The 23,551-nt window shown below is 37.5% G+C and overlaps 5 protein-coding genes across 14 annotated transcripts; 2 read left to right on the top strand and 3 right to left on the bottom strand.

Moving 5' to 3' along the window:
* Positions 1-426: 426 nt before the first annotated feature.
* Positions 427-7,115, top strand: LOC116133617 (transcription factor EMB1444-like). Its single transcript, XM_031419288.1, has 10 exons — positions 427-1,142; positions 1,627-1,803; positions 2,298-2,391; positions 2,502-2,543; positions 2,750-2,809; positions 4,615-5,841; positions 5,925-6,026; positions 6,421-6,567; positions 6,659-6,784; positions 6,877-7,115. Exons 1-10 carry the CDS (start codon positions 1,045-1,047, stop codon positions 6,955-6,957), a joined length of 2,154 nt encoding a protein of 717 aa, XP_031275148.1. The 5' UTR covers positions 427-1,044; the 3' UTR covers positions 6,958-7,115.
* LOC116133618 (ultraviolet-B receptor UVR8-like) lies at positions 6,989-11,306 on the bottom strand. Of its 4 annotated transcripts, XM_031419292.1 has the most exons (11): positions 10,950-11,303; positions 10,575-10,648; positions 10,400-10,484; positions 10,004-10,135; positions 9,682-9,915; positions 9,264-9,503; positions 8,927-8,970; positions 8,345-8,527; positions 8,040-8,130; positions 7,492-7,535; positions 6,989-7,405 (listed from the first exon to the last, which is right to left on the bottom strand). In XM_031419292.1, exons 1-11 carry the CDS (start codon positions 11,149-11,151, stop codon positions 7,283-7,285), a joined length of 1,452 nt encoding a protein of 483 aa, XP_031275152.1. In that variant the 5' UTR covers positions 11,152-11,303; the 3' UTR covers positions 6,989-7,282. The 4 variants fall into 4 exon arrangements, 3 of the variants coding, with proteins under 3 accessions (XP_031275152.1, XP_031275151.1, XP_031275150.1); XM_031419291.1 differs by having other exon boundaries at positions 8,345-8,461; positions 10,400-10,648; positions 10,950-11,306; XM_031419290.1 differs by having other exon boundaries at positions 10,400-10,648; positions 10,950-11,304.
* A 2,584-nt stretch (positions 11,307-13,890) lies between these two features.
* Positions 13,891-16,108, top strand: LOC116133629 (transcription factor EMB1444-like). The gene is made up of 5 exons (XM_031419309.1): positions 13,891-14,850; positions 14,934-15,035; positions 15,430-15,576; positions 15,668-15,793; positions 15,886-16,108. The coding sequence occupies exons 1-5, from the start codon at positions 13,891-13,893 to the stop codon at positions 15,964-15,966; spliced, it is 1,416 nt and encodes a 471-aa protein (XP_031275169.1). The 3' UTR covers positions 15,967-16,108.
* Positions 16,109-16,454: 346 nt separating this feature from the next.
* Positions 16,455-20,573, bottom strand: LOC116133619 (ultraviolet-B receptor UVR8-like). Of its 7 annotated transcripts, XM_031419295.1 has the most exons (11): positions 20,183-20,552; positions 19,808-19,881; positions 19,633-19,717; positions 19,237-19,368; positions 18,915-19,148; positions 18,497-18,736; positions 18,160-18,203; positions 17,578-17,760; positions 17,271-17,361; positions 16,723-16,766; positions 16,455-16,636 (listed from the first exon to the last, which is right to left on the bottom strand). In XM_031419295.1, the coding sequence occupies exons 1-11, from the start codon at positions 20,550-20,552 to the stop codon at positions 16,514-16,516; spliced, it is 1,620 nt and encodes a 539-aa protein (XP_031275155.1). In that variant the 3' UTR covers positions 16,455-16,513. The 7 variants fall into 7 exon arrangements, 5 of the variants coding, with proteins under 5 accessions (XP_031275155.1, XP_031275153.1, XP_031275154.1 ...); XM_031419293.1 differs by having other exon boundaries at positions 19,633-19,881; positions 20,183-20,553; XM_031419294.1 differs by having other exon boundaries at positions 17,578-17,694; positions 19,633-19,881; positions 20,183-20,550.
* A 1,397-nt stretch (positions 20,574-21,970) lies between these two features.
* On the bottom strand, positions 21,971-23,247 carry LOC116133625 (tropinone reductase homolog). Its single transcript, XM_031419302.1, has 5 exons — positions 23,095-23,247; positions 22,804-23,011; positions 22,513-22,729; positions 22,311-22,423; positions 21,971-22,232 (listed from the first exon to the last, which is right to left on the bottom strand). Exons 1-5 carry the CDS (start codon positions 23,184-23,186, stop codon positions 22,038-22,040), a joined length of 825 nt encoding a protein of 274 aa, XP_031275162.1. The 5' UTR covers positions 23,187-23,247; the 3' UTR covers positions 21,971-22,037.
* Positions 23,248-23,551: the final 304 nt, after the last annotated feature.

Below are 23,551 nucleotides of genomic sequence, written 5' to 3'. Positions count from 1 at the left end.
TTGTACTCCTTTGTTGAATCAATAATGTTTATATAATTGGGATTTCAACTATTGATATAGTTGTATTTATTTAATTATATTCAGTATTTATTAGATTTATATAATTTTATATATAAATAATAATTCATTGAGTTCATACTCTTTCTACATTGAATTTCCTTTTTTTATAAAATTATTTGAATTATTAGAACATTTAGAAAAAAAAAAAAAAAAGGGTTAAATTATTAATATGAATTTTCTTGTCAACAAGTCAAGTACTGTCCGGTGTCGTTTAGATGTGAATAAAAACATGGTATTTGGGGCAGAGAATAGGTGGGCCAGGAACCGCACTGAGCACTGTAACCTTAAGAGATTTATAAAATATAATTTTGAGCAGTTTTGGAATCCGTTGATAGTATCAGAAATATTATATTGTAATATGAACCAGTCACCGGAGGCGAAGTAGTCTATAAAGTAAGGTCACTTAGTTAAATTAAAGCCATAGAGTTGAGCCCTTTTAATTTTTTTCCTTCCATTATCAAAACATCAAGCAAGTCACAGTCAGAGTCAGAGTCTTGAGACACAGACAAACATGGAATCCAACGAGTTTGAACATCGTAACATTCTCTGATCTTTGAAAGTTGCTGTGTTTTGTTGTTTTGTTTTAGTTGTAGAAGTTACTTTTAAAGTGAGTTTGAAACTGGGTTTAGTTTAATTGTGTTGTTTTTAGTGTTTGATAATTTAGATTTGTGAGTTGATTTGGTGGAAATGGAAGTCTTACTCTTACTAGAAAGTTGTTATCTTGAAGGAGTGTGGGAATAATAATAATAAGAAGGAGTTAGATTGGTTAGAGTTGGTGAAAGTCGAAAGTGGAGTTACTAGAAATGGGTTTGTTACTACTTCTATGTTCCACGGGGCCACCCATAAAACGGAGGGCTGGGTTGAGGATAAAACAGGCGGGACGAGGTTCATATCGTGGTAGCTAGAGAAGATTGTAGTGGTCATTTTTGGGTAAATTGCTTTTATGTGTTAGAAATCTTTGTGTTTTTCTCTTGAGTTCATCAGATGGGGACTGCTGCTTTGAGGCAATTATTCAAGAGTTTTTGCACCAATTTATCTTGGAATTATGCTGTGTTTTGGAAGCTCAGCCATCAGGGTCAAATGTAAGTTATTTTATTTTACAATTTTTTATGCATGATTAAATTGTTTCAATCTCTTTGACATGATGTTTAGAGACAGATTACTTTTAGGATTTACAGTCTTCTTTGGGTTGATGGTCTAATACTACAGAATGGCTTTTTGGTCTAAAATATGTGTGAAAGGCTTGTTGTGCTGGTAGAGACTTGAGAGTTTGAATAGGAATTAAAGTTCGTATTAAAATTTGGTGATATATTTGTTGTTGGGATTTGAATTACATCATTAGTTGCAAGCGTATATATGATGCAAACTAAGTCATGTATCGATACTTTTACAGGATGAAAATGCAGGATTAAACACTTTTTCAAGTATACTGATTACTTACTGTTTATTTTAATTATTGTTTTTCTATATGTGTACATATCTGGATATTGTGATACAGATTTGTACAAGTGTGCAATTTTTATGTCTGTATTCTGAATTTATGAATTAGTTGCCTTATTATTTCAGGGTCTTGAGCTGGGAAGATGGGTTTTGTGATTTTCCTGTAATGAATTACTGTACTGGTGGTAATGAATTATTTTCTTCACACTGTGAAACAAGTGTACAAGATGGTGATTATGGGGGATATTCAATTGGGTTAGCAGTGGCTAACATGTCAACTCTTCATTATACATTGGGAGAGGGGTAAGTTCTTTTTATTAGCCTTTATGGTTACGTACAGTGCACTTGTTTTAGTCCATTTGTGTTTTATATACTTTATAATTATTCAAGCTAGTATCTTCATGTGTTCATATTTATTGCTTCTTGAGGCATGGAGGTTTTGAGGTTGAACCTCGAGAAACTAAATTTGAAGGTCTCCTCTAATGTCCTCACCTGTTGCTATATAATTATTCTCTGCACATCATCCTCCGTCCTAAAGTTGCAACCTGAACACCTGTCTGATTTGCGTCTAATCATGAAGTGAAACTCTTTGCACACTCGATTGTTGCTTGGGAAGACATTAATTGACCAAAATCTTATTTATATTGAAAAAAAGGAAAAATAACAAGCTGTGTGATTGCGGCTGAGTTCTGTGGAGATTGTTTTTACGTAATGTTATTTGACTCCTATCAAAAAAAAGAAAAAAAAAAAATGCAATATTAATTGACTATGGTGTTTTTTTTTTTTAAATTCAACAGGGTTGTTGGAGAAGTGGCTAATTCAGGGAATCATTTTTGGTTTTTTAATGATAACGTTTCTTCCGGCAAAATCAATTCTAACTTAGTTCCAGAGGTGAGTTTCTTTCTACAGTTCTTTAATTTAGGAGAGTCAAAACTTTTGCCTATATTGGTCAAAACTTTCTTTCTTTCTACAGTTTTCAAATGCAATTTTTCTATTTACAGTGTCCTGAAGAATGGCTGCTTCAGTTGGCATTAGGTATCAAGGTAATTTAATTTTTCAATATGCCTTACAAATCATATATGAAACATTGTCTCCTCTTGATAGAGATGTGCATGTTCATGTGTGTGCTTGTTCATGTATGTTGTGTAGGCATGGATTAAGCACACTTGCTAACTTTTAGCTGTTCTAATTTCATAAATTAAGTCCTCCAAAAATTGATATGTTTTAACTATTGATAATGCTTGTGCAGACTATTTTGCTGGTACCTGTACTTCCGCATGGAGTTCTCCAGCTTGGCTCTTTAAAAGTGGTGCGTATTTGTTTGGCTGTAATGGTGATTCTTGATGGTTAGTCTGATACCAACTATTTTGGTTTCAGAAGTTCTGGGCTTGTTTGTTTCACTCTTTTGGGTGACTTTTCTATTATCATATTTGGATTGCAAAATAGAATATGTGTTTGTTTAGTTATTGGGTCATTTCATTCAGAAAATTAATCTAACTCAAATAAGATTCAAATAAGATTTTTTGTCTAGAGTTAGAAAAGTGGGTGAAACTTGTTTTATATTATCATGTTCTATTCAATTCAAAACATTTAACAATTACCTTTCACAATAAAAGTTTATAAATTAACAAAAACACCACCACCCACCCAAGCCATGGTCGGCCGCCGGCAAGCACTGTTGGCTGTTAGCTACTGGCATTGGAATGATGCACAATCGGTCAGGGCACTCGAACGACGCATGATCGGTCAGATCTGGCCATTTTTGGCTAGATCGATGCACGATCGGCTAGATCCAGCTGGTCATGCACCATTTTGGCAACTTCAGGTCACCATTAGGCGGTGGTGGCCAGCTGTCGGCAGTCAGCTGGGTAGGTAGGGTGTTTTTGTTAATATATAAACTTTTATTTGGGGGGGAGGGGGGTTTGTTTAGCTAAATTAACAAATGTAAGAGGTTAAAAAATAATTTAAATATTTTCATAAAATGTTTTAAAAAAATATACCAAACAACTATTCTATATTTTTATCTAACTCTGATATAGGCTCTGATTGACGCACTCTTTTTCCACTATCCTATTCTAAAAAACAAAAATGCATTTGTTTTAATATTCTTCAAAATTCAATCCTATTCTATTCAATTCAAAACATTAATAATTACCTTTTTCAATAGAAGTTTTAAAATTAACAAAAACACTCCCACTCACCCAAGCCACTATCACCTGCCAGCAGCAGCAGTCGGCGTTGGCATTGTAACGACGTACAACTGGTTGGATCTTGTCGATCGTGTGTCGGTCTGTCCGTTTTTGGCAAGATCTACAGTCAAAGATCTGACCATTGACGACAACCAAATCTTGGCCGTCGTTTGGTAGTCAACGACGACCAGATCTGACTGTCAATGGCTAGATCTGTGGCTGTAGATCTAGCTGGAAAATGCCAGATCGGCGCACGATCGGTCAGATCTAGCCAGTCGTGCGCCATTCCTTACAGATTCCGGCCACCTTCTGGTGGTGGTGGTTGGCTGTCGGCAATATGTGGGTGGGTGGGGGTGTTTTTGTCAATTTATAAACTTTTATTGTGAAGGGTGTTTAGTTAAATTAACAAACCTAGGGGGTTAAAAATAATCTAAATATTTTCAAAAAATGTACCAAAAACTTCTTAGATTCCTATCCTATTTTCCAAAATGCTATTCTAAAAAACTAACCAGATGGAGTCATAATTTTCATATATTATACAAAATACATTCTCAGAATTTTGTTCTATTTGATTTAATCCTATCCTATTCAGAATGGTTTTTCAGAATATTATATTTCAAAATAATGTACCAAATAGGCCCTCTATCTTTAAATATTCCGGTTACTCTGTGGAAAATGTTACTTTTTTTTCTTTTTTCTTTTTTTTAAGTCAAGATGCTGTACATCTATGTATGGGAAGGTCCAAAACAATGAACTTTAGGAGACATAAAAATGCTGTGATTATGTATAGTGATAGTTCATGTACTTGACGTACTTTTCTCCCATTGAAGAGTCTGTGCTTGTGTACACACACGTACATGTGTGCTGTGCCATACATGTGCTTCTCCATAAGTACTTACACGATGCGTCTCTCTTCCTATAACAGGTTGCTGAAGATCGGGCATTGGTAGCATATATCAAAGATAGATTCATGTTTCACAATACTGGGAGAAATTTTGTACCTTCTACCTTAGGCAGAGAGATTCAAAATCAATCATCATCAGCCCTACTGCCCAGTATCATCAATAGCTTAGATAAACCATCAGCTTCTACTGTTTGCCCAACCAAATCTGAAGATTCAGATACTGTTGACACTGGCGAGCCAAATAAAATTGTGCTGTCATCTTTGGATCAGGTTGTGCCACTGTTAACTTTGCAGGATGCACTTCAAGTATCTGGGGAGGACCTCTCGGGGACTTTCATTAGTGAGACCAAGCCACTAGTTGGCTTCAATAAAGAATCAGAATCACCAAGTTGTTTTATTGATGCCAATGAGTTAGAGTTAGTGGAGAGTAAGTTGTTTGGATTATCTTGTCTGGAAGAAGAATTACAGGCATATTTTTCATATGATAAATACGACATGGAAGTGTTAGGAGAACTGTATAGCGGAGCTCTGAATTCTTATCCTGCTGGAGATACAATGGAACAGCTATCTGAAAACGAGATCCTAAATGATACAGTTCACAACAGTTCAGCCAGTTTCCTTAGCTTCCCCCAGGATTGTGAGTTACACAAAGCACTTGGACCAACTTTTGAAAGACATGCCAATGAATATTTGTGGAACTCGTCTTTCTCAGTGGATAAGACATGTAACAGCTCAAGTTTTGTCTCCAATAGGATTCTCTCTAATGGATTTGAGCCATCACGGTTTGTGAAAGAAGGTGATACAGAATATCTGTTGGAAGCTGTTGTTACCAATGCATGTGGTGATTTAGATGATACTTCTGATATATGTGATAGTGTCAAGTCATCTTTAACTTCGTTGGGGCAATTTGTTTCTTCATTGCAACCACAAAGCGAATACGAGGCAAGTGTGTTGATTGGCGATGATTCAGTTTCCCGGAGCCATTTCACATCCTCATGTATTGCTCTTGAGAGAAATGAACACTCTCCAAGTTTAACAACTATCAAGAGTACAATGGGCACGGTTATTGACAAAGAAAAGCTGGAAAAAGATTCCAAGTACATGAAGCCCAAGAAGGAATCAAAGCCATCCCCTGTCAGCAAAAAAAGGGCTAGGCCAGGTGATAACCAAAGACCAAGACCTAGGGATAGACAGCTGATCCAGGACCGGCTCAAGGAACTGCGGGACCTTGTTCCAAATGGCTTGAAGGTAAGTGCTTTCTTGGGTTTAAAGTTATTTTTTGTTGTGATCAAATTAAATAAACAATTTGCTATGGTTTTTGGTGGATTCAGTGTAGCATAGATGGCCTCTTAGATCGAACCATAAAGCATATGCTGTACTTGAGAAGTGTAACTGACCAGGCTGAGAAGTTGAGACAATGGGTGTACAACGAGGTATGGTCCCTGAAAGTCATTCATGTATTGTATCTCTTTACATCAAACACTCAATTCAAAATTTCTGTTTTTCTGCTTGCAATTAGACATTGATTATAACTGAAATAGTATTACATTTAGAAATAACTACTTTTCTAATAAGTTCATTGGTTTGTCTAGAAATGGACACATGTACTCGCGTAGAATTGTGTTTGAGAAAGAAGGGGGTGGTTAATGAGTGAGTTTACTACTGCTGTAGGCTTATGATTATTGACAAAGGAAACTGTAAACAGATTAGATTCAGTAGGAACGTATCACAACTCTTCAGCTGTGAAGATGAACTTTAAATCTGAGCTTATTCTTGAGAGGAAGGTGTTGAAACTTAACATTATATACGATTGTGTAATTCTTGCAGATGGGTGCCCGCAAGGATTTAAGATCATCTGAAACCTCAGATAGAAACCAAAATGGGACAACTTGGGCCTTTGATTTGGGAAACGATGTCTTGGTTTGCCCCATAGTTGTTGAGGATCTTGCATACCCAGGACACATGCTTATAGAGGTAGGTTGTATGAACTTCAATCTTACTTTTGAAGTCATTTAGTTGAGAGAGAGAAAAAGGTGTTGATTCCCAATCCTCTGTTTTATGTCAGATGCTATGCAACGAGCACTGTCTGTTTCTTGAGATTGCTCAGGTGATTCGCAGTTCTCAATTAACCATCTTGAAGGGTGTAATGGAAAGTCGTTCAAACAACACATGGGCTCATTTCATTGTTGAGGTATTACACTATTTATTCTTTTTTAAGAGCTTTTCCTGATAATGCTGTATCAGAAATATCAATAACATTTGCTACATTGCAATTTTGCACAGGCATCCAAGGGATTTCACAGGACGGATATTTTCTGGCCTCTGATGCACCTCTTGCAGCGCAAAACAGATTCCAAGATTTAACGTCCTAGGGCTGTTCTAAAAAAAATTTCAATTCACAAATATCTTTGGATTGCTAAGTTTTAGAGTGAGAAACCTAATGAACATCTATTGTATTAATACAGAGTTGTATTATGTGTACAAAGTCAGCAAATTTCCACTGCAATCTACTTTAAACTAAAGCTACTGTCTAAAACGAAATCTCATGTTCCCAGGCATGCACAACATAAACCATTATGTAACTTGTACATAAAAAAGACAAAGTAAGAAGAGATTGTGAGTGTAACAGAATAGTCAAGAGGCTAACTATCCTACCAAAACTGTCATCCCGTCTCCGAAGTTAAGAAAATCAGAGCTGTGTTTCACCCAGCAATAGTGTGTGCCACCAACCACATGCAACATTTTGCGGCAGAAAACCATCAATGGGTACCAGAGAAGGGATGTTGCGATCTATTGAATCACCCAGACCCAGCTGCAGGGATCAGGATTTAGAAAGTTAAGACTCTGTAATAAAAGAAAATAAATAAATCAAGGATCAGAGAATTCAAACGATCATACCTGGCCATACTTGTTCCATCCCCAGCCAAGCACTTGGCCGTCCTCTTCAATAATTACAAACAGAAAAAGAGCATTGTCAAAACTAGAAAATGGCAGTCATGATGTTTCATAATCCAGTTTCTTGTTCCATAAAGTCAACTATGCCAATCATGCAAATCATTGATTTCTAGAAACAAGGCTATCCTACATAACATGACTGATGATTATCAAAGGTCACCACCGGGAATTTCATCTTTTAGTTATTGGCAGGTAAATGTGAGACAAAACAAGAAAAAGAAATGCCTACAGGAATAAATGTCGTGGGAACATTACTGCACTGAAAACAAAAATGTTAATTCTCAAGTAAAGACCATTCACAAGAGAAAATATATTAAATCTTCCTCAGCTAACAGCAAGCGTGCAAGACAAATAATTGATAGCAAACTTGCCAAAATTCAAATCCTCTAAGTCGTATGGTGTATGTACTGTGATTCTCAACCTCCAAACCATCCAAATGGCTTTAGAATGGTTTTATAGGCCTGATGGAAGTACCAGCTGTGGATTCCTACCTGTCAGCATGGCGCTATGACGAGCCCCGCAAGAAACAACTTTTGCACGCTTACTTTCCAGGATTGGAGCATCCAACAGCCTCGGTATAGTCTGAAGCAAACATAAAAACCTTTAAGCTAATATCACATATATCAAAAAGTAGTCTCTTCTTTTCTATTATTTTATATTTCTTCGAAGTACATTATTATGGCACAAGAAGTTGCATGCAGGTACAAGTTGTACCAGCAATGATATCTGGATCTCATAGAGGGTCTTAGTCGGAAAAGGCGAATAAAATTCACATATGATGACATTTGGCATTTACCTCAGCTTGGTCTGCACCAGTTCCCAACTGTCCAAACTGATTTCCACCAAAGACATATACACGACCCTCAACTGAGATACACATGGTATGCCACAGTCCAGCAGCAATTTTCTCCACCTGAATACCAGTTAAAGAAGACACACAAGTTGGCCTCAACACATCATTTGTGCTTCCATGCCCACACTGGATCAAAAGGAAACCATGTGACAGAATGTTTTAGCAAGAGAACTGAAATTCTTGAAACTATTGCAATAAGGACTAGCTTCACTAACACGCAGACGCAAAAGCCCAAGGACAAAACCAAAGGAAAAGAGACTTCCAGACAAATTGTTTGCCGACAAAAAGTCCAATATTTTCCATTTCTGAGGGGCCAATTGACCCTTAAAATCACCTCATGAAGCCTGGGAAAAGGTGTACCACAGTTTGTGGTGCTAGTGACCACAAAACTCATAAAATCATATCCAGGTGTTGAGCTCTGTCAAGAACTCAACTCAGGGGGTTGTAGCAACAAGGGCCTAGTGTTATTTAATGCAAATCAAGGGCCATAAGTCACGGAGTGCACTAATTTTATATATATCTCACCTGTCCATATAGTCCCCAGCCAAATGTAAGTAGAGCTCCAGCATCTGCAAAGCAAAACATGTGAAGGAATTGTGCAAGTTAGAATAATTACATCGAGAACAAGTTAATACTTTTACCATATCTCATCAAAGTCAGCTATAATTGCCCACCAAGGGAGAAAAAGGAAAAAGGAACCAATAATTGTAGAAAATTGATGTGGCAATCTATGAGATAAGGGCATCTGACATAAACAGTTCATAAACTATGCTAATCCAGTGAATCTTCTTCATTCTCTTGGAAGAACCTCAAAAGCATTTCAGCAATAAGATGACTAAAAAATCAGCCATCAAATGCTGACCTGTTAATAGGGCACTATGCCGACCTCCACAAGCAATTCCTTTTACATAAGTTCCAGCGACCTTGGAAACTTGTGCTGATGGGTTCATACTTCCCTGACGAACAATTAAGGATCTATCTTTTGCAGAAGCAGCTGACTCAATGCAAGGTACGAGATGAGGCGTTGACACCATTTTTATCCGGGAACCCAAACCTAGCTGTCCTTCGCCTCCATAGCCCCAACCCCACACCTGTCCCATATCTGAAACTTCGGTTAAAAATATGATGCATCAAGTGTCTTGCTTTACATCAAAAATCTTCCAAAGGCTTCGAACTTCTACAACCTACAAAACTACTCAGGGTGACCACGAAGAAAAGACGACTTCACCTGAAAATCATAAGTGTCCATGCTGTGCTGACCCAAGATATAGTTGATTTACCTGATAATACTAAAGTGTGGCGCCCACCAGCAGCAACCATTGTGATCTTCACTCCAGGATTAAGAGTTACAGCAGAAGGGGATACAGTAAAAAAATCATCACATGTTGAGCTTTCAGATTCTTCTCTAGGAGATGATGTCTTTCTTCGTTTTGCAACTTCTTCCCCAGCACTTTTGTTGTCAAATTGAGATTGTGTCCCACCATTTACATTCGAACCTTCGGACTTTGGGCTAACTGTTACAAATTTCAATCTAACATTAGCTTTAAACAATGAAAACTCCCAGTTTCCATTTCCTTGAAGCACGATATTTCAAGAACTTGCCTTGCTCAGTAAGAGAACCACTTTGTTTCCCCATAACATCCTTCTGAGAACTTCCACCAGTAGTTAAATCACGCGCTACTTTTGCCGAGGGAACACACTCTTTCCAACCCCATGTGTATACTTCACCCGTATCTGTACATTGATAAATGACAAAAAGGTTATTTGGATTCGGTTCAACCACAAAACCAAATCCGGAAGAAAATTTTCTATAGCATTTGTTCATGTAAGTAAACCAGGCTTTCCCATCACAAAGCTAAATAAATTGTCTACAACACGTAGGTAAAAAAATAGCTTCTTGAAGCAAATTATTGCTCATAGCACATATACTAAACTGCCGCAAGAACAATAGTAGTTGAGAATAAAATTTTAAGGAAGATCAAATTAGACAAAAAGTACCTGTAACCGAAACACAATGAGCCCAACCAGCAGCAGCGTGCACTACTGAAGCTTCAGTTGGAAGAAGAAAAGGTTCCGGCGTTTCCTTGACAATGGGGCGGCAGAAAGAGGACGCTAAATCAATTGTTATACAAAATACAATAAATAATTTGCATATCAGAAATAACTGCATTACCCCATGCTTTCCTGAAGTCAGATAACTTTGACCTTCTTCATCTGTTGATCCCCATGTTATCAGCTTTCCAGACTCTATTTTCAACAAACAACAGTCCAAATTAACCACCTTATAATCCACCAAAATAGCTAAAGAATATAATTATTTCAAAGAAAAAAATAAATAAATAAAAACTGAAAACCAAGATCACTCAATCACGATTCAAAAAACTTGTGGAAAGAATTACTTCAAAGCAGAAAAACATTAGGAAAAAAAAGAAGCTGAAATATCGCATAGGAAGAAGAAAAAGAAAAAGACGAATCAATTGAATCACTCGATCAAACTTGAATAGAGAATTAGAAACAGAGAAGTTACGATGAGGTGAAATATTTTTACTTGAAATGGCAAGAGAAAATCCGCAGCCACCTCCACAGACATCCTTCCACGCATCATCGCCATGTAAGCGGACCGGAGTCGGAGAGAGAATCGGCGATTTCTCTGTCGAAATTCCCGGTAAATAGCCCCACATATACACAACAGTCTCTTTACTTTCCTCCATTTTCACATCCTCTTCTCTCTTATTTCCATTCATTTCCATTTCAACAAACGAAGTCCGAAAAATCACAAGAAAGTACACTGAGCTTGAGGTCTGGTTCTGAAGATAGCTAAGATTTGCGTTTTGGAGACGGAACTGAATAAAACGGTAGACAAAGAGTCTTGTTTTGTAACAATAATTTTGACTTAAAAAAATGCTGGGCCGTATCATTTACAGGGATATAGCATATGCCACGTTGGATGCCACGTATTTGTCTGTGAACGTGGCCTAATCATAGCCGTGTTTCTTGATTATTCCTTCTACGCCACGAATTCCCTCGAACTTTCTGGAAGATGACCTTAAACTTTCCTCAGTTTCTAAGCTTGTCTAGTTGGTGCCACGTGGTGGGGCTACCAATCCTTATTAATCCTTTTTCTAAATGCCCTCGTGCTCTGTAAAGGAATCTACCAACTTGCTACAGTGGTATCGTGTCACAACCTGGTCCGTTGGGATTAAAATTTCTCTGATGGAGGGATCTAGTGGTTGAAAAGACAAGCATTATTTAAGCACTTGTTTTTGTTAGTTTAATGACGACCGATTGTGGGGTAAGCCAAGGCCACCAACACTGCTGCCGTTAAAAAGTAGTTGGTAGCTGACTTCTGATAGGTTTTCTCCAAGTTCTAATAAGCTCTTTTTAAATAGATAATAAACTAAAGCTACTGTCTAAAACGAAATCTCATGTTCCAGGCATGCACAACATAACCATTATGTAACTTGTACATAAAAAAGACAAAGTAAGAAGAGATTGGTGAGTGTAACAGAATAGTCAAGAGGCTAACTATCCTACCAAACTGTCATCCGCTCCGAAGTTAAGAAAATCAGAGCTGTGTTTCCCAGCATAGTGTGGCACCCACCACATGCAACATTTTGCGGCAGAAAACCATCAATGGGTACCAGAGAAGGGATGTTGCGATCTATTGAATCACCCAGACCCAGCTGCAGGGATCAGGATTTAGAAAGTAAAAAGACTCTGTAAAAAAAATAAATAAATCAAGGATCAGGGGAATTCAAACGATCAACCTGGCCATACTTGTTCCATCCAGCCAAGCACTTGGCCGTCTCTTCAATAATTACAAACAGAAAAAGAGCATTGTCAAAACTAGAAAATGGCAGTCATGATGTTTCATAATCCAGTTTCTTGTTCCATAAAGTCACTATGCCAATCATGCAAATCATTGATTTCTAGAAACAAGGCTACCTACATGACATGACTGATGATTATCAATGTCACCACCGGGAATTTCATTTTTTAGTATTGGCAGGTAAAAGTGAGACAAAACAGAAAAAGAAATGCCTACAGGAATAAATGTCGTGGGAACATACTGCACTGAAAACAAAATGTTAATTCTCAAGTAAGACCTTCACGAGAGAAAATATATTAAATCTTCCTCAGCTAACAGCAAGCGTGCAAGACAAATAATTGATAGCAAACTTGCCCAAATTCAAATCCTCTAAGTCGTGGTGTATGTACTGTGATTTAACCTCCAAACCATCCAAATGGCTTTAGAATGGTTTTATAGGCCTGATGGAAGTACCAGCTGTGGATTCCTACCTGTCAGCATGGCGCTATGACGAGCCCCGCAAGAAAAACTTTTGCACGCTTACTTTCCAGGATTGGAGCATCCAACAGCTCGGTATAGCTGAAGCAAAATAAAAACCTTTAAGCTAATATCACATATATCAAAAGTAGTCTCTTCTTTTCTATTATTTTATATTTCTTCGAAGTACATATTATGGCACAAGAAGTTGCATGCAGGTACAAGTTGTACCAGCATGATATCTGGATCTCATAGAGGGTCTTAGTCGGAAAGGCGAATAAAAATCACTTGATGACATTTGGCTTTACCTCAGCTTGGTCTGCACCAGTTCCCAACTGTCCAAACTGATTCCACCAAAGACATATACACGACCCTCAACGAGATACACATGGTATGCCACAGTCAGCAGCAATTTCTCCACCTGAATACCCGTTAAAGAAGACACACAAGTTGGCCTCAACACATCATTTGTGCTTCATGCCCACACTGGATCAAAAGGAAACCATGTGACAGAATGTTTAGCAAGAGACTGAAATTCTTGAAATACTAGCTTCACTAACACGCAGATGCAAAAGCCCAAGGGCAAAACCAAAGGAAAAGAGAAATCCAAAAGTTGGCCGACAAAAAGTCCAATATTTTCCATTTCTGAGGGGCCAATTGACCCTTGAAAATCACCTCATGAAGCCTGGGAAAAGGTGTACCACAGTTTGTGGTGCTAGTGACCACAAAACTCATAAAATCATATCCAGGTGTTGAGCTCTGTCAAGAACTCAACTCAGGGGGTTGTAGCAACAAGGGCCTAGTGTTATTTAATGCAATCAAGGGCATAAGTCACTCAGTGACTGATTTATTAATATATCTCACCTGTCCATAGTCCCAGCCAAATGTAGTAGAGCTCCAGCATCTGCAAAGCAAAACATGTGAAGGAATTGTGCAAGTTAGAATATTACATCGAGAACAAGTTAATACTTTTACCATATCTCATCAAAATCAGCTACAATTGCCCACCAAGGGAAAAAAACAAATGAACCAATAATTGTAGTAAATTGATGTGGCAATCTATGAGATAAGGGCATCTGACATAAACAGTTCATAAACTATGCTAATCCAGTGATCTTTTTCTTCTTTGGAAGAACCTCAAAAGCATTTCAGCAATAAGATGACTAAAAATCAGCCATCAAACGCTGACCTGTAATAGGGCACTATGCCGACCTCCACAAGCATATCTGGGGAGGACCTCTCGGGGACTTTCATTAGTGAGACCAAGCCACTAGTTGGCTTCAATAAAGAATCAGAATCACCAAGTTGTTTTATTGATGCCAATGAGTTAGAGTTAGTGGAGAGTAAGTTGTTTGGATTATCTTGTCTGGAAGAAGAATTACAGGCATATTTTTCATATGATAAATACGACATGGAAGTGTTAGGAGAACTGTATAGCGGAGCTCTGAATTCTTATCCTGCTGGAGATACAATGGAACAGCTATCTGAAAACGAGATCCTAAATGATACAGTTCACAACAGTTCAGCCAGTTTCCTTAGCTTCCCCCAGGATTGTGAGTTACACAAAGCACTTGGACCAACTTTTGAAAGACATGCCAATGAATATTTGTGGAACTCGTCTTTCTCAGTGGATAAGACATGTAACAGCTCAAGTTTTGTCTCCAATAGGATTCTCTCTAATGGATTTGAGCCATCACGGTTTGTGAAAGAAGGTGATACAGAATATCTGTTGGAAGCTGTTGTTACCAATGCATGTGGTGATTTAGATGATACTTCTGATATATGTGATAGTGTCAAGTCATCTTTAACTTCGTTGGGGCAATTTGTTTCTTCATTGCAACCACAAAGCGAATACGAGGCAAGTGTGTTGATTGGCGATGATTCAGTTTCCCGGAGCCATTTCACATCCTCATGTATTGCTCTTGAGAGAAATGAACACTCTCCAAGTTTAACAACTATCAAGAGTACAATGGGCACGGTTATTGACAAAGAAAAGCTGGAAAAAGATTCCAAGTACATGAAGCCCAAGAAGGAATCAAAGCCATCCCCTGTCAGCAAAAAAAGGGCTAGGCCAGGTGATAACCAAAGACCAAGACCTAGGGATAGACAGCTGATCCAGGACCGGCTCAAGGAACTGCGGGACCTTGTTCCAAATGGCTTGAAGGTAAGTGCTTTCTTGGGTTTAAAGTTATTTTTTGTTGTGATCAAATTAAATAAACAATTTGCTATGGTTTTTGGTGGATTCAGTGTAGCATAGATGGCCTCTTAGATCGAACCATAAAGCATATGCTGTACTTGAGAAGTGTAACTGACCAGGCTGAGAAGTTGAGACAATGGGTGTACAACGAGGTATGGTCCCTGAAAGTCATTCATGTATTGTATCTCTTTACATCAAACACTCAATTCAAAATTTCTGTTTTTCTGCTTGCAATTAGACATTGATTATAACTGAAATAGTATTACATTTAGAAATAACTACTTTTCTAATAAGTTCATTGGTTTGTCTAGAAATGGACACATGTACTCGCGTAGAATTGTGTTTGAGAAAGAAGGGGGTGGTTAATGAGTGAGTTTACTACTGCTGTAGGCTTATGATTATTGACAAAGGAAACTGTAAACAGATTAGATTCAGTAGGAACGTATCACAACTCTTCAGCTGTGAAGATGAACTTTAAATCTGAGCTTATTCTTGAGAGGAAGGTGTTGAAACTTAACATTATATACGATTGTGTAATTCTTGCAGATGGGTGCCCGCAAGGATTTAAGATCATCTGAAACCTCAGATAGAAACCAAAATGGGACAACTTGGGCCTTTGATTTGGGAAACGATGTCTTGGTTTGCCCCATAGTTGTTGAGGATCTTGCATACCCAGGACACATGCTTATAGAGGTAGGTTGTATGAACTTCAATCTTACTTTTGAAGTCATTTAGTTGAGAGAGAGAAAAAGGTGTTGATTCCCAATCCTCTGTTTTATGTCAGATGCTATGCAACGAGCACTGTCTGTTTCTTGAGATTGCTCAGGTGATTCGCAGTTCTCAATTAACCATCTTGAAGGGTGTAATGGAAAGTCGTTCAAACAACACATGGGCTCATTTCATTGTTGAGGTATTACACTATTTATTCTTTTTTAAGAGCTTTTCCTGATAATGCTGTATCAGAAATATCAATAACATTTGCTACATTGCAATTTTGCACAGGCATCCAAGGGATTTCACAGGACGGATATTTTCTGGCCTCTGATGCACCTCTTGCAGCGCAAAACAGATTCCAAGATTTAACGTCCTAGGGCTGTTCTAAAAAAAATTTCAATTCACAAATATCTTTGGATTGCTAAGTTTTAGAGTGAGAAACCTAATGAACATCTATTGTATTAATACAGAGTTGTATTATGTGTACAAAGTCAGCAAATTTCCACTGCAATCTACTTTACACTAAGGGTAATGCTATTTGTATAAACTTACGTGGCACACCATAATATAAAAATCTGCATAACATTAGTATGACATTAAATTATGTGAGTCTTCGCATAACATTAGTATGACATTAAATTATGTGAGTATATTTTATGGTGTGTCATGTAAATTTATATAAACTCTCTTTATACAAAGAGTGTATAAATAGCATTACCCTTAAACTAAAGCTACTGTCTAAAAGGAAATCTCATGTCATGCACAACATAAACCATTATGTAACTTGTACATGAAAAGACAAGGTAAGAAACTTTGTAAGAAGAGATAGTGAGTGTAATATTTTCCGAATCAACAGAATAGTCAAGAGGCTAACTATCCTACCAAAACTGTCATCCCGTCTCCGAAGTTAAGAAAATCAGAGCTGTGTTTCACCCAGCAATAGTGTGTGCCACCAACCACATGCAACATTTTGCGGCAGAAAACCATCAATGGGTACCAGAGAAGGGATGTTGCGATCTATTGAATCACCCAGACCCAGCTGCAGGGATCAGGATTTAGAAAGTTAAGACTCTGTAATAAAAGAAAATAAATAAATCAAGGATCAGAGAATTCAAACGATCATACCTGGCCATACTTGTTCCATCCCCAGCCAAGCACTTGGCCGTCCTCTTCAATAATTACAAACAGAAAAAGAGCATTGTCAAAACTAGAAAATGGCAGTCATGATGTTTCATAATCCAGTTTCTTGTTCCATAAAGTCAACTATGCCAATCATGCAAATCATTGATTTCTAGAAACAAGGCTATCCTACATAACATGACTGATGATTATCAAAGGTCACCACCGGGAATTTCATCTTTTAGTTATTGGCAGGTAAATGTGAGACAAAACAAGAAAAAGAAATGCCTACAGGAATAAATGTCGTGGGAACATTACTGCACTGAAAACAAAAATGTTAATTCTCAAGTAAAGACCATTCACAAGAGAAAATATATTAAATCTTCCTCAGCTAACAGCAAGCGTGCAAGACAAATAATTGATAGCAAACTTGCCAAAATTCAAATCCTCTAAGTCGTATGGTGTATGTACTGTGATTCTCAACCTCCAAACCATCCAAATGGCTTTAGAATGGTTTTATAGGCCTGATGGAAGTACCAGCTGTGGATTCCTACCTGTCAGCATGGCGCTATGACGAGCCCCGCAAGAAACAACTTTTGCACGCTTACTTTCCAGGATTGGAGCATCCAACAGCCTCGGTATAGTCTGAAGCAAACATAAAAACCTTTAAGCTAATATCACATATATCAAAAAGTAGTCTCTTCTTTTCTATTATTTTATGTTTTTTCGAAGTACATTATTATGGCACAAGAAGTTGCATGCAAGTACAAGTTGTACCAGCAATGATCTATCTGGATCTCATAGAGGGTCTTAGTTGGAAAAGGCAAATAAAATTCACATATCATGACATTTGGCATTTACCTCAGCGTGGTCAGCACCAGTTCCCAACTGTCCAAACTGATTTCCACCAAAGACATATACACGACCCTCAACTGAGATACACATGGTATGCCACAGTCCAGCAGCAATTTTCTCCACTTGAACACCAGTTAAAGAAGACACACAAGTTGGTCTCAACACATCATTTGTGCTTCCATGCCCACACTGGATCAAAAGGAAACCACGTGAGAGAACGTTTTAGCAAGAGAACTGAAATTCTTGAAACTATTGCAATAAGGACTAGCTTCACTAACACGCAGACGCAAAAGCCCAAGGACAAAACCAAAGGAAAAGAGACTTCCAGACAAATTGTTTGCCGACAAAAAGTCCAATATTTTCCATTTCTGAGGGGCCAATTGACCCTTAAAATCACCTCATGAAGCCTGGGAAAAGGTGTACCACAGTTTGTGGTGCTAGTGACCACAAAACTCATAAAATCATATCCAGGTGTTGAGCTCTGTCAAGAACTCAACTCAGGGGGTTGTAGCAACAAGGGCCTAGTGTTATTTAATGCAAATCAAGGGCCATAAGTCACGGAGTGCACTAATTTTATATATATCTCACCTGTCCATATAGTCCCCAGCCAAATGTAAGTAGAGCTCCAGCATCTGCAAAGCAAAACATGTGAAGGAATTGTGCAAGTTAGAATAATTACATCGAGAACAAGTTAATACTTTTACCATATCTCATCAAAGTCAGCTATAATTGCCCACCAAGGGAGAAAAAGGAAAAAGGAACCAATAATTGTAGAAAATTGATGTGGCAATCTATGAGATAAGGGCATCTGACATAAACAGTTCATAAACTATGCTAATCCAGTGAATCTTCTTCATTCTCTTGGAAGAACCTCAAAAGCATTTCAGCAATAAGATGACTAAAAAATCAGCCATCAAATGCTGACCTGTTAATAGGGCACTATGCCGACCTCCACAAGCAATTCCTTTTACATAAGTTCCAGCGACCTTGGAAACTTGTGCTGATGGGTTCATACTTCCCTGACGAACAATTAAGGATCTATCTTTTGCAGAAGCAGCTGACTCAATGCAAGGTACGAGATGAGGCGTTGACACCATTTTTATCCGGGAACCCAAACCTAGCTGTCCTTCGCCTCCATAGCCCCAACCCCACACCTGTCCCATATCTGAAACTTCGGTTAAAAATATGATGCATCAAGTGTCTTGCTTTACATCAAAAATCTTCCAAAGGCTTCGAACTTCTACAACCTACAAAACTACTCAGGGTGACCACGAAGAAAAGACGACTTCACCTGAAAATCATAAGTGTCCATGCTGTGCTGACCCAAGATATAGTTGATTTACCTGATAATACTAAAGTGTGGCGCCCACCAGCAGCAACCATTGTGATCTTCACTCCAGGATTAAGAGTTACAGCAGAAGGGGATACAGTAAAAAAATCATCACATGTTGAGCTTTCAGATTCTTCTCTAGGAGATGATGTCTTTCTTCGTTTTGCAACTTCTTCCCCAGCACTTTTGTTGTCAAATTGAGATTGTGTCCCACCATTTACATTCGAACCTTCGGACTTTGGGCTAACTGTTACAAATTTCAATCTAACATTAGCTTTAAACAATGAAAACTCCCAGTTTCCATTTCCTTGAAGCACGATATTTCAAGAACTTGCCTTGCTCAGTAAGAGAACCACTTTGTTTCCCCATAACATCCTTCTGAGAACTTCCACCAGTAGTTAAATCACGCGCTACTTTTGCCGAGGGAACACACTCTTTCCAACCCCATGTGTATACTTCACCCGTATCTGTACATTGATAAATGACAAAAAGGTTATTTGGATTCGGTTCAACCACAAAACCAAATCCGGAAGAAAATTTTCTATAGCATTTGTTCATGTAAGTAAACCAGGCTTTCCCATCACAAAGCTAAATAAATTGTCTACAACACGTAGGTAAAAAAATAGCTTCTTGAAGCAAATTATTGCTCATAGCACATATACTAAACTGCCGCAAGAACAATAGTAGTTGAGAATAAAATTTTAAGGAAGATCAAATTAGACAAAAAGTACCTGTAACCGAAACACAATGAGCCCAACCAGCAGCAGCGTGCACTACTGAAGCTTCAGTTGGAAGAAGAAAAGGTTCCGGCGTTTCCTTGACAATGGGGCGGCAGAAAGAGGACGCTAAATCAATTGTTATACAAAATACAATAAATAATTTGCATATCAGAAATAACTGCATTACCCCATGCTTTCCTGAAGTCAGATAACTTTGACCTTCTTCATCTGTTGATCCCCATGTTATCAGCTTTCCAGACTCTATTTTCAACAAACAACAGTCCAAATTAACCACCTTATAATCCACCAAAATAGCTAAAGAATATAATTATTTCAAAGAAAAAAATAAATAAATAAAAACTGAAAACCAAGATCACTCAATCACGATTCAAAAAACTTGTGGAAAGAATTACTTCAAAGCAGAAAAACATTAGGAAAAAAAAGAAGCTGAAATATCGCATAGGAAGAAGAAAAAGAAAAAGACGAATCAATTGAATCACTCGATCAAACTTGAATAGAGAATTAGAAACAGAGAAGTTACGATGAGGTGAAATATTTTTACTTGAAATGGCAAGAGAAAATCCGCAGCCACCTCCACAGACATCCTTCCACGCATCATCGCCATGTAAGCGGACCGGAGTCGGAGAGAGAATCGGCGATTTCTCTGTCGAAATTCCCGGTAAATAGCCCCACATATACACAACAGTCTCTTTACTTTCCTCCATTTTCACATCCTCTTCTCTCTTATTTCCATTCATTTCCATTTCAACAAACGAAGTCCGAAAAATCACAAGAAAGTACACTGAGCTTGAGGTCTGGTTCTGAAGATAGCTAAGATTTGCGTTTTGGAGACGGAACTGAATAAAACGGTAGACAAAGAGTCTTGTTTTGTAACAATAATTTTGACTTAAAAAAATGCTGGGCCGTATCATTTACAGGGATATAGCATATGCCACGTTGGATGCCACGTATTTGTCTGTGAACGTGGCCTAATCATAGCCGTGTTTCTTGATTATTCCTTCTACGCCACGAATTCCCTCGAACTTTCTGGAAGATGACCTTAAACTTTCCTCAGTTTCTAAGCTTGTCTAGTTGGTGCCACGTGGTGGGGCTACCAATCCTTATTAATCCTTTTTCTAAATGCCCTCGTGCTCTGTAAAGGAATCTACCAACTTGCTACAGTGGTATCGTGTCACAACCTGGTCCGTTGGGATTAAAATTTCTCTGATGGAGGGATCTAGTGGTTGAAAAGACAAGCATTATTTAAGCACTTGTTTTTGTTAGTTTAATGACGACCGATTCTGGGATAAACCAACACCGCTGCCGTTAAAAGTAGTTAGCAGCTGACTTCTGATAGGTTTGGTACAAGTTCTAATAAGCTCTTTTTAAATAGATAATCCCTGTTGAAAGTTGTGATTACAAATAAATCTGTGCAATCATAATTTGAAAATTTTCCATTATGGTTCTTAAATTAGATTAAAATTTAAAATTTTACTATTAGTAAATTACCCTTGAGTATGTATACATAAAATAGAAATTTAAGAATAATTCTATACAATAGTTCAAAAAGAGCATATATCATACATTTATTAGATGGTTGTATGTACATTAAATGAATGAGAAAGTATATAGTATTATATCGATATTACTATGTGATAACACAATTTAATGCATGATTATGGAGTAATAATTGTATTCAATAGTTATCCCAAACTCATCACTTATTTCATCATCTATCATTCAAAAAAAAAAAAAAAAGTTTGAAAAACTTATTTGAAAAGGGATTATATAACAAACTAAACTGATTATGAAATAATCTGTTTTATAAAAGAAATCTAAAAGTAGGTTTTTTAAGCTTTTAGAAGGGTTAATTACAAAAATATCCTATTAACTTAAATTATAAAATTTTCTTATTTGAAAAGTTTAAACTAGACTGAGAGTGGCCGGCCAGTCGCTGACGAATTCGTCGATGGTGGTTGGTCGACCACTCATGATCCAATTTTTAATTTTGTTAATTTTTTTATTTAAAAAACTTGAATTTAAATTTATTTTAATAATGGAAAAAATTACTTTAAATACATCTATTTTATAATTTCACATTGATAATATATTATCTTCTAAAGACATAAGTGCTTTTAAAATTAAAAAAAAAAAAAAAAAACAACCACCCTAATAGATTCTTTATAAAGTTGATTATTTCTAAAATTGACCCATAAATGATTATGAGACAAGCTACAACAATCCTAAAATAAACCTAAATTGGATGAACTTGATTAATTGTTTTTCAAAAATTACAACACAAAAGAACAACATTATTCTTCAATATCAAGAAAGTACTAATGCTCTTCCTGATACTTGATTACTTGACAAAATAAGCACCAAGACTAGAAAATATACGCCTGAAGTGACCTTGTTTTCTAGTTTAGAATAGCTCCAGGATAACCATTCACAGTGTATCCACCATCAATGCAAATAACCTGTCCACTGATGTATGAAGCCGCAGGTAGGCAAAGAAATGCCACCAGTGACGAAACCTCATTCGCCTCTCCTGCTCGGCACATCGGAGTTCTAGAGATCATGCGATCCATTATTTCCTTACCTTCAGGATTTTCCTGTAAAACAAAGGAAACCAGATTCAGTTCCAGCTTCATTTATAAGGTTTTACTTGCAGTCAGGAATTAGAGTTTTACTCCAGCAGACTCTATCAGAGGGGTATTGATAATATATGGAGCCACTGCATTAGCACGAATGTTGTCCTTTGCCCACTCACACGCCAAGTTCTTGGTAACCTGATTGATTGCCCCTGGACAACATAATCAACATCGCAAATTTATGATTTCCAAATGAGTCAGATTCATCAAAAATGTGCCCTTTATGTACAAGCGGACTCACCTTTAGTTGCTGCATAGATTGAAACCAATGGACATGCAATCACACCAGAAACTGAGGATACAAATACAATGCTTCCATTTCCTGAAGCCTTCAAAAGAGGATGTGCTAGTTGACATAGATGATAAGAAGACTCAAAATTGGTACCCATTATAAACGAGATATCCTCTGCTGTAAAATCTGTGGTATTTTTAAGTATAACCGTACCAGCATTGTTCACCTACACCAATTGATTAGTCATTGTTAGAGTGCATTATAATTTTGTTCACCATCTCTCCCCAGAATTAGACTTGCAAGGATATTGAGCTTCCCATGGAAGAGAGAAGAGACAGTTTCCATCAATTTTTCTCTTTGGTTTCTGTGTAACACATCACATACAGACCCGGTTACAGTAAAACCTTTGCTTTTCCATTCTTGCAAACGTTGATCAACCTCCGTTTGGTTGCGAGAACAAGTGTGAACAGCTGCTCCAAATCCTGCTAGTTCTTCTACTATTGCATGTCTAAAGCAAATAGCAAAAAGAAGGTTAATTAACTAGTTAGCCACTATGTAATTCATTATCATAAAAATTGGAGAGTCACCTACCCGATGCCTTTAGTTCCACCAGTTACCAGAGCAGTCATCCCCTTCAGAGACCATCTTTCATGCCTGGCGCCAATTGTCTCTGGTGCAGCCATGTTATCTTTCTACAAGAGGTGATCGATTATATGGAGAGAGAAAAGAGGGGGATAAACATCGGAAACGTGTGGTTCTAAAAATATTGCTTTGCAATACATCAATTTATATATGTTGATTTGTGTAATGTGGACTGTGTCGATTCTCAGTTAGACACGCCTCCATCTTTTAATTATTATGTAAAACAACGATTGAAGATACTGCAAGTCTGCAACCCAGGGCCGGCCCAAGGGGTAGGCAGATGAGCCACCTGCCTAGGACCCTAAAAAAAAAAAAAAAAAAACCTAAAAGAGGGTCCAAAATTATTTTAAGATTTTTTTAAATAGATTTACTGACCGGTCCAAAGGCCCCCAAAAAGCCAAAATGG

The sequence above is a fragment of the Pistacia vera genome, unplaced genomic scaffold (assembly GCF_008641045.1).
Source record: "Pistacia vera cultivar Batoury unplaced genomic scaffold, PisVer_v2 Contig271, whole genome shotgun sequence".
NCBI classification, from domain to species: domain Eukaryota; kingdom Viridiplantae; phylum Streptophyta; class Magnoliopsida; order Sapindales; family Anacardiaceae; genus Pistacia; species Pistacia vera.
The sequence above is the reverse complement of the archived record's forward strand: the minus strand, read 5'-3'. Positions and strand labels throughout refer to the sequence as shown.

What these genes read in the sequence shown, in the direction of transcription:
- LOC116133617 (XM_031419288.1), top strand. Translation starts at nt 1,045, where the DNA reads ATGGGGACTGCTGCTTTGAGGCAATTATTCAAGAGTTTTTGCACCAAT. An exon ending in CATTATACATTGGGAGAGGG is followed by an intron (nt 1,804 to 2,297) that starts GTAAGTTCTTTT and finishes TAAATTCAACAG; the next exon opens with GGTTGTTGGAGAAGTGGCTA. An exon ending in CAGGACACATGCTTATAGAG is followed by an intron (nt 6,568 to 6,658) that starts GTAGGTTGTATG and finishes GTTTTATGTCAG; the next exon opens with ATGCTATGCAACGAGCACTG.
- LOC116133618 (XM_031419290.1), bottom strand. Translation starts at nt 11,151, where the DNA reads ATGGAAATGAATGGAAATAAGAGAGAAGAGGATGTGAAAATGGAGGAA. An exon ending in TCATTGTGTTTCGGTTACAG is followed by an intron (nt 10,136 to 10,399) that starts GTACTTTTTGTC and finishes ATCAATGTACAG; the next exon opens with ATACGGGTGAAGTATACACA. An exon ending in GCATAGTGCCCTATTAACAG is followed by an intron (nt 8,971 to 9,263) that starts GTCAGCATTTGA and finishes TTTGCTTTGCAG; the next exon opens with ATGCTGGAGCTCTACTTACA.
- LOC116133629 (XM_031419309.1), top strand. Translation starts at nt 13,891, where the DNA reads ATGCCGACCTCCACAAGCATATCTGGGGAGGACCTCTCGGGGACTTTC. An exon ending in GACAATGGGTGTACAACGAG is followed by an intron (nt 15,036 to 15,429) that starts GTATGGTCCCTG and finishes TAATTCTTGCAG; the next exon opens with ATGGGTGCCCGCAAGGATTT. An exon ending in GGGCTCATTTCATTGTTGAG is followed by an intron (nt 15,794 to 15,885) that starts GTATTACACTAT and finishes AATTTTGCACAG; the next exon opens with GCATCCAAGGGATTTCACAG.
- LOC116133619 (XM_031419293.1), bottom strand. Translation starts at nt 20,552, where the DNA reads ATGATACGGCCCAGCATTTTTTTAAGTCAAAATTATTGTTACAAAACA. An exon ending in TGGTTCTCTTACTGAGCAAG is followed by an intron (nt 19,149 to 19,236) that starts GCAAGTTCTTGA and finishes AATTTGTAACAG; the next exon opens with TTAGCCCAAAGTCCGAAGGT. An exon ending in CTGGTGCTGACCACGCTGAG is followed by an intron (nt 17,362 to 17,577) that starts GTAAATGCCAAA and finishes TGTTTGCTTCAG; the next exon opens with ACTATACCGAGGCTGTTGGA.
- LOC116133625 (XM_031419302.1), bottom strand. Translation starts at nt 23,186, where the DNA reads ATGGCTGCACCAGAGACAATTGGCGCCAGGCATGAAAGATGGTCTCTG. An exon ending in ATGGGAAGCTCAATATCCTT is followed by an intron (nt 22,730 to 22,803) that starts GCAAGTCTAATT and finishes CAATTGGTGTAG; the next exon opens with GTGAACAATGCTGGTACGGT. An exon ending in CTCTGATAGAGTCTGCTGGA is followed by an intron (nt 22,233 to 22,310) that starts GTAAAACTCTAA and finishes TTTGTTTTACAG; the next exon opens with GAAAATCCTGAAGGTAAGGA.